We start from the raw sequence: 15,763 nt of genomic DNA on the forward strand, positions 1-15,763 counted from the left end.
GACAGAGGAAGGTCTTCATTGGTATCCTATGGTAGAGTAGTTTTGCTGTACAGATGGGGCATGAAAGCCTTATTCTAGCAGCATCAGTATAGAAAAATGGGTCCATAAATATTTCTGAAGGTATTCATATTCATTAGTATTCAGGGTAATACAAAGCACAGCCCCAAAAGGATATCCACATATATCAAAGCTTGGGAAAATTTAAAAGACTCAAGACCAGGCATTCCTGTGAAAGTGCAGCAGTGGAAATTAACATACTCTTTTGGGAATATACACTGAAGCATCATTTTATTTTTTTTTATTTTTTATTTTATTTTATTTTATTTTTGACAGGCAGAGTGGACAGTGAGAGAGAGAGACAGAGAGAAAGGTCTTCCTTTGCCGTTGGTTCACCCCCCAATGGCCGCTGCGGCCGGTGCTGCGGCCTGCGCACCACGCTGATCCGAAGCCAGGAGCCAGGTGCTTCTGGTCTCCCATGCAGGTGCAGGGTCCAAGGACTTGGGCCATCCCCACTGCACTCCAGGGCCACAGCAGAGAGCTGGACAGGAACAGGAGCAACCGGCACAGAATCCGGTGCCCCGACCATGTCTAGAACCCGGTGTGCCGGTGCCGCAGGCAGAGGATTAGCCTATTGAGCCGCGGCACCAGCCAGAAATGCTCTTTTGATTGTTCCAACTGTTTTCAGTGACAAGTGAGGCAAAAACATCACAGGCCAGCTAATTGACCAACAAAACGTAGTAGGATGTAAATTTGGAGTTTATTAATGACCAATAGCCAGTATTAATGAGCACGTGGGGTTTTCTGAAGGCATTTTTAGCCATTAGAGCACGCACAAAGCAAATCCGAAGAAAAAACATACTACAGATGACTTTCATACCTGTGAGTCACTTATTCACTCAAAAAATAATTCTTGTTCATCTACTCTAAAACAAGTTCTCCACTATGACTCCCACAGGGAAATCAAGATGAGTAATTAGAAGTGGCCGCTGAAAACATGGAGAATATTCCAACAGAGAATACAAAGCCTTCAACAAGTATGATCTTAGGATACTGATATGTCAAGGCCATCATTAGTAGGGTGTGCTCCTAATCAATATGCCCATGACAATCACACATAATAGGACTACTGAGTTAGCATCTCTAACATATACTATTGGGCAGTGTTATTAACAGAATTTGAGTAAGCGAATTTTGATGAGTTAAAAAATAGCAGAACTTGTCCCTCCCTGATGTGTAACCAACTTCGGTGTCTGTGTAGGGGCACAGGGCAGCCACCTCACTTGCCAGATCTAAGAGACTGGTCTTCGAGATGCATACACATCTATGATGCCTCACTGAGCAGAAAAGATCAATCTGGATTAATAAGCTCATGTGTTACAGGAGGAGAGTTTTGGAAGAGAGGAAATGGGCAATGAGGTATGCCCACCAAAGAGGTCTTTAAGCCCCAGGTCTGGAACGTTCAGTGTTAGCTGAGTAACGGACAACAGGAGGGGAGGGGAGGAGTGTTCCGTGTGGCCCTGTTGAGGAAGGTTTGGAGATTTCGTTTCCTCTCTCAAGGTATCGTCCTATGGATAGAGTTTGCAGTCCTTCATAATACATCCCTGCATGATGTCAAACGGACTGTAACCAAGGAAACTGAAGCTGATGGTGCGGGAGGATACCACCAACTACGAATGACCTGAGGGACGACAGAGAGATCAGAAAGATTAAGTATAACCAAATCGAAAAAGAAGGCTGTGAGTCTAAGAAGCAGTCAGTAACCCCTGTTTCTACAGCCAGCACTGACCTGACACTAATACCTGTCTCTGATCCTGTCTGCCATGCAGAGCTGTTGCTGCTGGACAGAGGTCCTGCATCACCAACAGATTTACTAGGGTCATGCTGGCGACAGCCTCAGCCAGAGTATCCTCCTCCTCCCTGTATTCCTTCTGGCAACCCCACATGGTTTTGAATGGGGCTACAAGAGCGCCTCAATCTTGGGTTCCCCAGATGAATGGTCTGAGGCTGGGACTAGTGCCAGGTCTTTCACGTGTCAGACTGGGGACCATGTTGCTCTGGGGGATGATTTTTCTCCCAAGCATATACATGGAATTGGTACATTATTCTTCTTACGAAATGGTCATCCCTGAGAGTCTGACAGTTGAGGGAAGTGAAAAACCTGGAGAAAAGGCATCCTACATACTATTCATGCAAGGCCAGAAGCAGCTGGTTCACCTACATGTGAAGAGAGACTATTTTGTGGATGATTTCCCAGTCTACAGCTATCACAACAGGGTGCTAGGGCAAGAAATGCTTTTCATCTCACGCAACTGCTACTATGAAGGCTACATAGACGGGGTGCCAGGTTCCTTTGTTTCTGTCAACACCTGCTCGGGCCTCAGGGGCGTCCTGGTTAAGGGGGAAACATCCTATAGCATTGAGCCCATTCTCTCTTCCAAACGGTTTGAACATGTGTTGTACACGATGGCACACGGAGCTCACGTCTCCTGTAGTGTCACTTCCAAAGGCGGTCAAGGGATGTCCACCAGCCGGCAACAGGGAAGCAGGAAGCTTCACAACCCACAGGCGCTGTCCTACTTGTGGTCACACACCAAGTATGTGGAGATGTTTGTTGTGGTCGACAACCAGCGGTTCCAGATGTGGGGCCGTAACGTCAGTGAGACGGTTCAGAGGGTCATGGACATCATTGCTCTGGCCAACAGCTTCACGAGGGGCATAAACACAGAGGTGGTACTGGCTGGAATGGAGATCTGGACTGAGGGGGACCTGACAGAGGTTGCAGCGGACTTACAAGTGACACTCAGGAACTTCAACAGCTGGAGACAAGAGCAGCTCGTCCACCGTGTGAGGCATGATGTTGCTCACATGATTGTCGGCCGTCATCCTGGAGAGAACACGGGCCAGGCATTTCTCAACGGCGCCTGCTCAAGCGGTTTTGCGGCAGCTGTGGAGTCCTTCCATCACGAAGACATCCTCCTGTTTGCAGCGCTCATGGCCCATGAGCTGGGGCACAACCTGGGTATTCAGCATGACCACTCGGCCTGCACTTGTAAAAATCAGCCCTTCTGTCTCATGGGTGAGAATATCACTAAAGAAAGTAGCTTCAGTAACTGCAGTTCTGACGACTTCTATCGCTTCCTTCGTGAACACCGAGGAGCCTGCCTATTTAACAAGCCACGGCACAGAAGCCGCACGCGCAGGGATGGAAACTGTGGAAACGGTGTGGTGGACTCAGGAGAGCAGTGTGACTGTGGTTCTGCCTGTGCTCATAGCAAATGCTGTGACTCAGAATGTAAACTGAAGGCCGCAGCTGCGTGTGACACTGGACCCTGCTGTGTTGATTGCAAACCTGCGTCCCTTGGACACCTTTGTCGACGTCCTGTGGGATCATGTGACCTCCCAGAATATTGTGATGGTACATCTCCAGTATGCCCTCAAAACAGACACAAGCAGGATGGCACCGTGTGTCATGAATCATATGGGTGTGTTAGTGGTGAGTGCATGGACCCTAATTCACAGTGTATATCAAGTTTTGGGTTCCCTGCAAAGTCTGCCCCAGAAGACTGTTACATGGCAATAAACAGCAAAGGGGACAGGTTTGGAAACTGTGGTCATGCCAGCAGTCCTCAAGGACCATATACAAAATGTACATCGGATAACAAACTTTGTGGGAAGCTTATATGTTCAGGTCTTACAAGCATACCAGTAATTAGAGAACACCACACAGTGATCCAAGCCCCTTTTGGAGATGACTGGTGTTGGAGTATGGATGCGTACAGTGGTTCTGATATTGCTGACATTGGAGATGTGAAGGCTGACACTTACTGTGCCCCATCTAAAAACTGCAAGTCTTCTGAATGCACTGATGTTTCCTTGGGCCACTTGGAATGCAAGGATGATACTACGTGTCATGGCAATGGGGTTTGTAATGACTTAGGGCACTGTCATTGTAACAAGGGCTATGGACCCCCCAACTGCAATGTTATAGGAGATGGGGGTAGTATAGACAGTGGCCCCCCTGGTTCAGCACCTGCTCATCCCCCAAGTGACGGGGGTGGTCAGAATGCTACTACCAAACAGGAAGAAACTGTAAACTTGACAATATTAATAATAATTATACTTATAGCACTGATAATAATAGCTATAATTATTTGCTTCCTCTGCCTTTTCAAAAGTCAAATTTCTGGTAAAAAAGATGAAGGTGAAGCCAAGCCTGAAAAAGCTCCACCCCCACCAGCAGCAGCTCCACCTGAAGGAGAAGCACCAGAAGAGGGAGCACCTGAAGAAGAGGAAGAGGAGGAGGAGGAGGAGGAGGAGGAGGAGGAAGAGGAGGAGGAGGAGGAGGAGGAAGAGGATGAAGGATAGGCATAAGTAGTGAGAGAACGACGCCAAATACATCAAACTTTTCAAGTCCTATGTGGGAATAAGAGGCTCAATGAAACAAAGGCGAAGAAAGAACTTAAGGCTCTAGTGGCTCTGACTAGGCCTCCACAATCTATAAAAATATACTAATGTAGAAGGAGAGATTCCTCCACTTTTATTATTAATTTTAAGAAATGTTTATTTAATATATTAAATATTTCAGTATATTTTGTTTTTTTTTTTCACATTTAATTTGAAGTCTTCATATATGTAAGTGGACATCAACATCCTTGTTGCTTTGATCCAGTCTCTCAAGTCACTAGAAACTCTTTCCAGGACATGATATCTTCAGGATGTTATTTAACATACAGTAGTAGATGTACCTGAATTTACTACCATTATTGTGATTTTCATTTCAGTAACAACTACCCATTAGATGAGGACAATTGTTTGTGACTGTTCTAACTTGCTCTATACAAGTGTACTCAACAAATAAGGAGTTTGCAAGTCCAAAAATAAATAAAACTATATTCCTGTTAGATATTTCTTCTGGTTCCATTGATACAGTTCCTGAGTATACATTGTTCTGTGGGTCTATGGGAAGGTCTGGCTCTTACACAGAAGACTCTGATTGTCCCTGTGTTAACAGGCCAACATTGAAGTCACCTATTTTTATGAGTTTTGCAGATGTTTAACATGACATATGCATACTCAATTATTATTCCTAGTATTTCTAGGTGTTTCCCTCAACCATACTATCTTTTTATCTAAACCATTTTTTTCTTTTGTGTATAGCTTTCATAGCCTTTCTGTTTTCCTAGTTTTCTTGGGGTGAATTTCATATCCCTACACATCTCATGGCCAATGAACAAACACTTACAGTTTGGAAACCGTACTAATTTTAAAACAGTACAATGGATCTTACAACCCTTCTGAGTATATATGAAATTAAAATCTTTCTATTATAAACATTTAAATTAGTAACTTGGCTGATAATCAGAAGGAATCTCTAGTAGCAGTAACAGTGCTTGGGAGGTAGTAATTACTTTGGGAAGACAGCATAATGCAAATATAAAATTAACTTTATTTACTTTGTGTCAGCCACTACATTAAAAAGATTTACATTTATTATCTTAATTTAATTAAGCCAATTTCCCAGGGGAACCTCTTCCCTGTCCATGAGGAAACAGAGATCCTTGAACTAGCTGCAAAGGGCTGGAACCTGCAACCCTCCCCAGGGATGACTACATCAGCATTCTCCATGACCTCATGAGCTTTCTACTTCAATAAAGAAAAAGTGATGGGGAAGACAGCTGATACATCCTTGATTACCCAGAGCCTGGCTTCTTTCTCAGTCACTCTAATGTAACAAAAACCTTACAAATGGATGCACTCATCTCTCCTGAAGCCACTGTTTTGTGTCGTCAGCATGGATTGGTGTCCTCTCCCCTGCTGATCCTGACAGCATGGAGGGGTGAGCTGGCATCTTACTTAGTTTACAGGGCGCAGCTCACTGTAGGTGCTCAGTATATGTAGACCAAGTTGAGTGATTTAACCAGAGCCAATCTTCATATATGGCATAACGTTTGTGCCTTGGGCAGGATGTATCCTTCCAGTATGTAGCCATTCTACAACTGAAACCATTCATTGATGCAATATTGCCAATATTATAAGCTGAAGTAAGTTTAAAAATGTTTATAAAACCTTAAACTCCAGCCAAAGAAGGTAAAATCCTGTTAGTTAAGACTATGGCAGAGAAGGATCTGTTTAATGTGGGCAGGAGTCGGTAAATAGATCCAATTTGGGATGCTGGGCCACAATATTGGCCTTGAACTGCACATTTAAGTATGAAAATGTATGACTATATGAGGTTACTTTTATCTATTTTTAAAAACAACTCATTTATTTGAAAGCCAGGGTAACACAGAGGGGGATCTTCTATCTGCTGGTTTATTCCCCAAATGACCAAAACAGCAAGGGCTGGATCTCCCATTGGGGTAGCAAGGGTCCAAACACTTGGGCCGTTCTTCATCGGTTTTCCAAATGCATTAACACAGAGCTGGATAGGATGCTAGACAATGGATTTGAACCAGCATTCTAATAAGGGATGCTGGCAACTTAACCCACTGTGCTGTAACACTGGCCCCTATTAGGGTACTTTTAATATTTTGTAACATAGTATGATAACTATGGTTGACAACAATTAAATGTATCAAAACAGCTGGTATGAAGGATTTTGAATGTTCCCTACACAAAGAAATGATAAATGTTTTAAGGTGACAGTTATGCAATTACCCTGATTTAATCATTGAGTACTGTATAGATGTATTGAAACATAACATTGTACTCCATAAATATGTATAATTATGTATAAGTCAAAAGGAAAATAAAAGGTGGGCCTTTGATCTACTGGTTAAGATGCCTGCATTCCAATGATACTTAGTTCTGGCTTCTAACTCCAGATCCCTGCTAACGTAGATTCTAGGTCAGCTCAAGTAGTTTGGTCCCTGCCACCTAGAAGGGAGATCTAGACTGAGTTCTCAGCTGTTGGCTTTATTCTGGCAAACCATTGCAAGCACTTGGATACTAAATCAGCAGATTGGAGGTCTGTTGTCCAAATCTCAATAAATGAACTAAAATTTCAAAATAAAAGTAAAAATTAAAGAAAAAATAATTGATCAACAATAAAGTCAAATTTTTGATTTTGGGTTCTGAAATAGGTTCCTAGAATTCTATGCACAGAAGATTATCTTAAGATCAAAGCTTTTTTAAAAAGATTTATTTATTTGAGAGGTAGAGTTACAGAAAGAGAGATGAAAAGACAGAGAGAGGTCTTCCATCCACTGGTTCACTCCACAAATGGCCGCAATGGCCGGAGCTAGGGCAGTGGGGAGCCAGGAGCCAGGAGCTTCTTCCAGGTGTCCCATGTGGATGCAGGGGCCCAAGCACTTGCCATCTTCTACTACTTTCCCAGGTTATTAGCAGGGAGCTGGGTTGGAAGTAGAGCTGCCTGGGCTTAATTCAGCATCCATATCAGATGCCAGCACCACCGGTGGAAGCTTAACCTACTGCACCACAGTGCCAGCCCCTAGAGATCTAAGTATTTTTGATTTATTGAAAAACTATAATCTTTTTAGGGAGGCTAGGAGAGTTGTGTTCCAAGAAGCCAATACCTGGAGGCCAGAGCTGTGGCGAGAGGGTAAAGCCGCAGCATGTGGCACAGGGATCCCACATCAGCCCGGTTCAAGGCCCGGCTGCTCCACTTCCCATCCAGATCCCTGCTGATGGGCCTGCAGGGTAGTAGAGAATGGTCCTGCATCCACATGGGAGACCTGGAGAAAGGTCCTGGCTTCAGATTGGCCCAGTTCAGGCTGTTGTGGCCATTTGGGAAGTGAGCCAGTGCGTATCTCTCCCTCTCTATGACTGCCTTTCAAAAAAAAAAGAAGAAGAAGAAGAGGAAGAAGAAGAGGAAGAAGAAGAGGAAGAAGAAGAGGAAGAAGAAGAGGAAGAAGAGGAAGAAGAGGAAGAAGAAGAAGAAGAAGAAGAAGAAGAAGAAGAAGAAGAAGAAGAAGAAGAAGAAGTCGTCAATACTTGGATGACTTAAAAGGATGGAGTTTATATTATAAACCATAGAGGAGGGAAGAAAAGTTTGCTCATTATAAAAACAACAAAACATAAAAATCTTTTCATGGTGAAGGAAGGATCCTGTACCTACATCTTGGAGAATATTAGAAAAAAATATCAAACTAACTTAGATACTATTTTTTAAAAAAAGGCATGTTCCTTTATAGTTTAAACACAGTCAGATTTGAGAATGTGAATGTAGAAATGGCTTACATTCGCCATAATACAGACTTAGAAATTTATATTAACTCCCATTTCCTCTAAACAGATATGCAAAGTTGCTAGAAATTCAAAGACACAGAATACTGCATCAACAGTATCCACATTCTTCTCAAGCTTATATGGATCATCCACTAAGCTAGACCACATTCTGAATCATAGAATATACTTTAAGAAACTTTAAAAATATAAATCATACATGGGGCTGGTGTTGTGGTATACCAGATAAAGCTACCGCATGCAGTGCCTGCAACCCATATGGGCACTGGTTTGAGACCCGGCTGCTCCACTTCCAATCCAGTTCTCTGCTGTGGCCTGGGAAAGCAGGGGAAGATGGCCCAAGTCCTTGGGCCCCTGCACCTGTGTGGGAGATCCTGGCTCCTAGGCTTTGGATCAGCACAGCTCCAACCATTAGAGCCATTTGGGGAGTGAACCAGTAAATGGAAGACCTCTCTCTTCCCCACCCTGCCTTTCAAATAAATAACTTAAAAAAAAAGACAAAAATATAAATCATAAAGTATGTTCCCCAGACTGCAATGAAATTATATTAGAAATAAATGACATAAAGATAGTTGGAGAATCCTAAAATACCTGGACATGAAATAAACACATTTTAAAAAAGACTTACTTATTTATTTGAAAGTCAGAGTTACAGAGAGAGAGGGAGAGACAGAGAGGGAGATCTTCCATCACTGGTTTACTCCCCACATGGCTGCAATGGCCAATGCTGAGCCAGGCCCATTCCAGGAGCCTAGAACTCCACCCTGGTCTTCCACACATGTGGCAGGGGCCTAAGCACTTGGGTCGTCTTCTGCTTTCCAAGTCATTAGCAGGGAGATCTGGTGGATTGAAAGTGGAGCAGCCAAGACACAAACTGGCACTGGAGTCACAAGCAGCAGCTTTTAACTGCTATGCCACAACACCAGCCCTGAAGCAATAATATTTCTAACACGTTGGTCAAAGAAGTCTCAAGAGAAATTAAGAATGTTTTGAGCTAAATGAAAATGAAATTCATCAAATTTTGTGGGATGCAGCAAAAGCAGTGTTTCCTTTTGAAAAAGATTTATTTTACTTATTTGACAGGGACAGAGGGAGGGACAGAGAGAGGGAGAGAGAGAGAAGAGGAAAAGCAGTGTTTGAAATTAAATTTATAGCACTGAATGAATAAAGTAGAAAAGATCTGAAATTTTTAATCTAAACTTCTGCTGAAGAAATCAGAAAAAGGATGATGTAAGCCAAAAGCAAATGGAAGAAAAGAAATAGTAAAAATCAGAGTAGAAATCAATGAAACAGAAAATAAGGAAAATTATAAGGAAAATTAATGAAAGCAAAACTTTATTCTTTGAAAAGATAAAATCCCTGTATCCAAAATAATAATAACGAAAGAAAATAAATTACTAATATCACAAATTAAAGAGGGGACTGAGATTTGGCTGTGCAGCTAAAAATCTGGTTGAGCTGCCTGAGTCCCATATCAGTTCAATACTCAGCTGTGGCTCCTGACTCCAGCTTCCTGCTAATGCAGACCCCAGGAGGCAGCAGTAATGGTTCAAGTGATTGGTTTCCTACCATCCACATGGGAATCCTGGATTGAGTTTCTAGCTCCTGGGAAACCAACCAGCAGATAAGAGCCCTCTCTGTCTTTAAAGTAAATAAGTATTTTTAAAAACAGTATTAGAAAATAATATCTTTATTAAAAAATATAAAGAAAAGCTATCATTACATATTCCATGAATATTATAAATGTAAAAAATAATATTCTGAATACCTCCATGCTCCCAAATTTAACAATAAATGGACCAATTATTTCAAAGACATAATCTGCCAAAGCTCACATATACAAACATTAATTATCTTAGCTTGTATCTACTTAAAACTGAATAAATTAGGGGCCGGTGTTGTGGCACAGTGGGTTAAGCCTCTGTCTCTGATGCCGGCATGCCATATGGGCAACAGTTCAAGTCTCAGCTGCTCCACTTCCAATCCAGCTTCCCACTAATGGCCTCGGAAGAGCAGCAGAAGATGGCCCAAGTGTTTGGGCCCCTTCCACCCATGTGGGAGACTTAGAAGAAGTTCCTGGTTCCTGGCTTTGGCCTGGCCCAGTCCCAGTGGTTGCAGCCATCTGGGGAGTGTACAAGAGGATGGAAGATATCTCTTTCTTTAAATCTTTCAAACAAATCTCTAACAAAAAATTTTAAAAACCTGAATCAATTAACTTTCCAAAAAGAAAACACCTGACTTACTTGGGAATTCAATGGTGAATCCTACCAAAGATAGAAGAAAGAAGTGATACTGGTTCTGGTACTGTGGTGCGGGTTAACCTGCTACTTGCAATTCTGGCATCCCAAATCAGAAAGCCAGTTCTAGTTCTGGCTGCTCCACTTTCAATCCAGCTTCCTGCTAATGTGCCTAGGAAGGCAGCAGAGTATTGCCCAGGGGAATTGGGCCCCTGCCACTCACATGAGAGACCAGGATGGAGTTCCAGGCCTCTGGCTTTGGTGTGCCACAGACCTCACTGTTGTACCCATTTAGGTAATGAACTAGGGGACAGAGGATATCTCTCTCTCTCTCTCTGTAACTCTGATTCTCAAATAAATAAATATTAAAAACAAAACAAAACTAGGGGCTGGTGCTGTGGCATAGCAGGTAAAGCCACTGCCTGCAATGCCAGCATCTCATATGGGCACCAGTTTGAATCCCAGTTGCTCCAGTTCCAAACCAGCTCCTTGCTGATGTGCCTAGGAAAGCAGTGGAAGATAGTTCAAGTGGTTGTGCCAGTCCATCCACGTGGGAAGCCCAGAAGAAGCTCCTGGCTCCTAACTTCGAAACGGCCCAGCTCCGGCCACTGTAGCCATTTGGGGAATGAACCAGCAGGTGGAAGATTGCTCTCTCTACCTCTTCCTCCTCTCTGTTTCTCCTCTAACTCTGCCTTTTTTGTTTGTTTTTTTAACAGGCAGAGTTAGACAGTGAAAGAGAGAGAGACAGAGAGAAAGGTCTTCCTTCCGTTGGTTCACCCCCAAATGGCTGCTACGGCCGGCACGCTGCACCGATCTGAAGCCAGGAGCCAGGTGCTTCCTCCTGATCTCCCATGTGGGTGCAGGGCCCAAGCACTTAGGCCATCCTCCACTGCCTTCCCAGCAGAGAGCTGGACTGGAAGAGGAGCAACTGGGACAGAATCTGGCACCCCAACTGGGACTAGAACCCAGGGTGCCAGTGCCGCAGGCGGAGGATTAGCCTAGTAAGCCGCGGCGCCGGCCTGTTTTCTTTTTTAAAGATTTATTTATTTAGTTAGTTAGTTATTTGAAAGGCAGAGTTACAGAGTGGCAGAGGCACAGAGAGAAAGGTCTTCCATCTGCTGGTTCACTCTCCAAATGGTTGCAACGGCTGGAGCTGGGCCGATCTGAAGCCAGGAACCTGGAGTTTCTTCCAGGTCTCCCAAGTGGGCACAGGGGCTCAAGGACTTGGGCCATCATCTACTGCTTTCTCAGGCCATAGCAGAAAGCTGGATCTGAAGTGGAACAGCTGGGACTTGAACCGACACCCATAAGGGATGCTGGCACTGCAGGCAGCAGTTTTACCTGCTATGCCACAGTAGCAGCTCCAATAACTCTTAAAAAAAAAAAAAGACTCCCCAAAGAAAAATTTTAAAAAATAATATATAATGAACTATGTATCATAACCAAATAGAATTTATTTGGGGCCAGTGCTGTGGCACAGAGGGTTAAAGCCCTTGCCTAAAGCACTGGTATCCCATATGGGTGCCGTTTCTAGTCCCGGCTGCTCCTCTTCTGATCCAGCTCTCTGCTATGATCTGGGAAAGCAGTAGAGGATGATCCAAGTCCTTGGACTCCTGCACCCACGTGGGAGACCCAGAAGAAGCTCCTGGCTCCTGGCATTGGATAGGCAAAGCTCCGGCCGTTGCGGCCATCTGGGGAGTGAACCTGCGGATGGAAGACCTCTCTCTGTAACTCTTTCAAATAAATAAAATAAATCTTAAAAAAACAAAACAAAAAAAAAGTACGCCTGTCCACAAAAATCCTACAACTAACATATTTATTGGCAAGAAACTGGATGCTTACCCATTAAGATAGGAAATAAGGTAAGATGTTCCCTTTCAACACTCCTATTCGATATCATGTTGGAAGTCCTCTTGAAAACAATAAGCCAAGAAAAGGAAATAAAAAGCAAATCAATTGGAAAAGAAGAAACAAAACTGTCTTTGCTTGCAGATGATACAACTGTCTACGCAGAAATTCCAAAAGAACTGATGAAAAAATTCCTGGAACTCAGAAGTGTTTATATCAAGACTGCAGATTACAAGGTTAACATAAATATTGATCACTTTCCCTTATACTAGCAATGAACAAGTAGAATTTGAAACTATAACTACAAAACCACTTATATTAACATCCTAGAAATGAGATATACTTCAGTCTAGTGAAATATATATAAGAACTATATGAGGAAAACCATAAAACTCTGATAAAAGAAATCAAAGGAGATCTAAACACATGGAGATATATTTCATGTTCATGAATAGGAAGACTCAATATTGGTAAGACATCAGTTTTTTCCAAATTGATCTACAAGATTTAATGTAACCCCAATCAAAATCCCAGAAAGTTATTTTTATGGACAATGATAAAATGATTCTAAAGCTTATATGGAAATCACAATCTAGTATGATACAAAAGGACAAAACTGGAAGAAATCACTATTTGACTTCAAAATATACTATAAAGTTACAGTAATTAAGGCAGTGTGATTCTTTTTTAACTTTTATTTAATAAATATAAATTTCCAAAGTACAGCTTTTGGATTACAGTGGCTTTTTTCCCCCCATAACCTCCCTCCCACCCGCAACCATCCCATCTCCCACTCCCTCTCCCATCCCATTCACATCAAGATTCATTTTCAATTATCTTTATATACAGAAGATCAATTTAGTATATACTAAGTAAAGATTTCAACAGTTTGCACCCACACAGAAACACAAAGTGTAAAGTACTGTTTGAGTACTAGTTATACCATTAATTCACATAATACAACACATTAAGGACAGAGATCCTACATGGGGAGTAAGTGCACAGTGACTCCTATTGTTGATTTAACAACTGATATTCTTTTTTATGGCATCAGTAGTCACCCGAGGCTCTTGTCATTAATTGCCAAGGCTATGGATGCCTTTTGAATTCGCCAACTTCAAGCTTATTTATACAAGGTCATAGTCAAAGTAGAAGTTCTCTCCTCCCTTCAGAGAAAGGTACCTCCTTCTTTGATGGCCCATTCTTTCCTCTGGGATCTCATTCAGAGAGATCTATTTTATTTATTTATTTATTTATTTTCCAGAGTGTCTTGGCTTTCCATGCCTGAAATACTCTCATGGGCTTTTTAGCCAGATCCGAATGCCTTAAGGGCTGATTCTGAGGCCAGAGTACTGTTTAGGACATCTGCCATCCTATGAGTCTGCTATGTATCCTGTTTCCCATGTTGGGTTGTTCTCTCCTTTTAAATTCTATCATTAAGTATTAGCAGACACTAGGTTTCTTGATTCTTTTCTTAAAAGATTTATTTATTTATTTGCAAGGCAGAATTACAGACAGAGACAGGGAGAAAAAGAAAGAAGGTCTTCCACCTGCTGGTTCACTCCCCAAATGGCCACAACTGCTGGAGCTGAGTAGACCAGGAGCCAGGAACTTCTTCCAGGTCTCTCATGTGAGTGCAGAGGCCCAAGCACTTGGGCCATCTTCCACTACTTTCCCAAACCATTAGCAGGCTAGATCGGAAGAGGAACAGCTGGGACTTGAATAGGCACACATATGGATGCTGATGCTGCAGGCAGAAGCTTAACCTACTATACCACAGCACCGGCCCTGGCAGTGTGATCTTGATGAAAGAACAGGCAGCTAGATCAATGAAACAGAGAGATTCCAGAAACAGACCCACACAAATACAATCAACTGATCTCTGACAAAGAAGCAAAGGTAATTCAGTGGAGAAAAGATAATCTTTTCAACAAATGTAGTGGCAAAAACTGCATATCTACATGAAAAAAAAGAAAGCTAATCTAGGGGCTGGAACTGTGGTGTAGTGGGCTAAGCCTCTGCCTGTGGTGCCACCATCCTATATGGGCGCCTCTTTGTGTCCCAACTGCTCCTCTTCCAACTTTGCTCTCTGCTACGGCCTGGGAAAGCAGTAGAGGATGGCCCAAGTGCTTGGGCCCCTGCCCACATGGGAGACCCGGAAGAGGCTCCTGGCTCCTGGCTTCAGATCAGCCCAGCTCTGGCTGATGCAGCCATTTGGAGAGTGAACCAGCAGATGAAAGACCTTTCTTTTTGTCTCTCCCTGTCTGTAACTCTATTTCTCAAATAAAAAAACCAAAATTTTAAAAAATAAAAAAACAAAATCTAGACACAGATCTTACTCCTTAGACAAAAATTAACTCAGACTCAGTCATATGCCTAAACATACAATTCGCAAACATAAAGCTTCTAGAAGATTAAAAAAGAAAATATCAGTGACCTTGGGTTTTGTGATTACTCTATAGAAACAATGCCAAAAACATGATTCATGGAAGAAAAAATTCATAAGTTGTACTTCATTAAAATTTTATAAATCTGCTTTACCAAAGACATTGTCAAGAAAATAAAAGGACAAGCAACAGATTGGGAAAGAGTATTCCCAAAACATATCTGATAAGATTTGTATTCAAATCATGCAAAGACCTCCTAAAATTTAGTTAGAAAACAACCCAATTTAAAAAATGAGTGTGGCGGGGGCAGCACTGTGGCGTAGTAGGTAAAGCCACCGCCTGCAGTGCCGGCATCCCATATGGATGCCAGTTCGAGTCCCAGCTCTTCCACTTCCGATCCAGCTCTCTGCTATGGCCTGGGAAAGCAGCAGAAGATGGCCCAAGTACTTGGGCCCCTGCACCCGTGTAGGAAGATCCAGATGAAGTTCACGGCTCCTGGCTTCAGATTGGTGCAGCTCTGTTTGTTGTGGACAACTGGGGAGTGAACCAGTGGATGGAAGACCTCTCTGCCTCTCCTTCTGTCTCTGTGTAACTCTTTCAAATAAATAAATAAATCTTAAAAAAAAAAAATGATTGGGGCCGGCGCTGTGGTGCAATGGCTTCTGGCTTTGGATGGGCTCAGCTCTGGCTATTGTGGCCATCTGGGGAGTGAACAAGTGGATGGAAGACTTCTCTTTATCCCTGTCTCTACTTCCTCTTGTAACTCTGTCTTTCAATTAAATAAAATAAATCTTTAAAAAAAATTATCAACAGTGGCTGGGACCAAGGCGCAGTAGGTTAAGCCTCTTTCTGCAGTGCCAACATCCCATTTGGGCACTGATTCGCATCTCATCTGCTCCACTGCTGATCCAGCTCTCTGCTAATGGCCTGGGAAAGCAGTAGAAGATGGCCCAAGTACGTGGGCCCCTGCACCCACGTAGGAGACCTCAAAGAAGCTCCTGGCTCCTGGCATCACATCTGCCCAGCTCCAGCTGTTGCAGCCATCTAGGGAGTGAACCAGTAAATGGAAGATCTTTCTCTCTACCT

The 15,763-nt window shown here is 42.9% G+C and overlaps 2 protein-coding genes across 2 annotated transcripts in view; one reads left to right on the forward strand and one right to left on the reverse strand.

Moving 5' to 3' along the window:
* TMEM116 (transmembrane protein 116) overlaps window positions 1-15,763 on the reverse strand; it is a 153,006-nt gene that overhangs the window by 62,238 nt on the left and 75,005 nt on the right. The window lies entirely within an intron of this gene.
* On the forward strand, window positions 1,743-4,589 carry LOC100354065 (disintegrin and metalloproteinase domain-containing protein 1b). Its single transcript, XM_051826844.2, has one exon. The coding sequence runs from the start codon at window positions 1,879-1,881 to the stop codon at window positions 4,363-4,365; it is 2,487 nt and encodes an 828-aa protein (XP_051682804.2). The 5' UTR covers window positions 1,743-1,878; the 3' UTR covers window positions 4,366-4,589.

Source organism: Oryctolagus cuniculus, chromosome 21, assembly GCF_964237555.1.
Source record: "Oryctolagus cuniculus chromosome 21, mOryCun1.1, whole genome shotgun sequence".
Lineage (NCBI taxonomy): Eukaryota > Metazoa > Chordata > Mammalia > Lagomorpha > Leporidae > Oryctolagus > Oryctolagus cuniculus.

What these genes read in the sequence shown, in the direction of transcription:
- LOC100354065 (XM_051826844.2), top strand. Translation starts at nt 1,879, where the DNA reads ATGCTGGCGACAGCCTCAGCCAGAGTATCCTCCTCCTCCCTGTATTCC.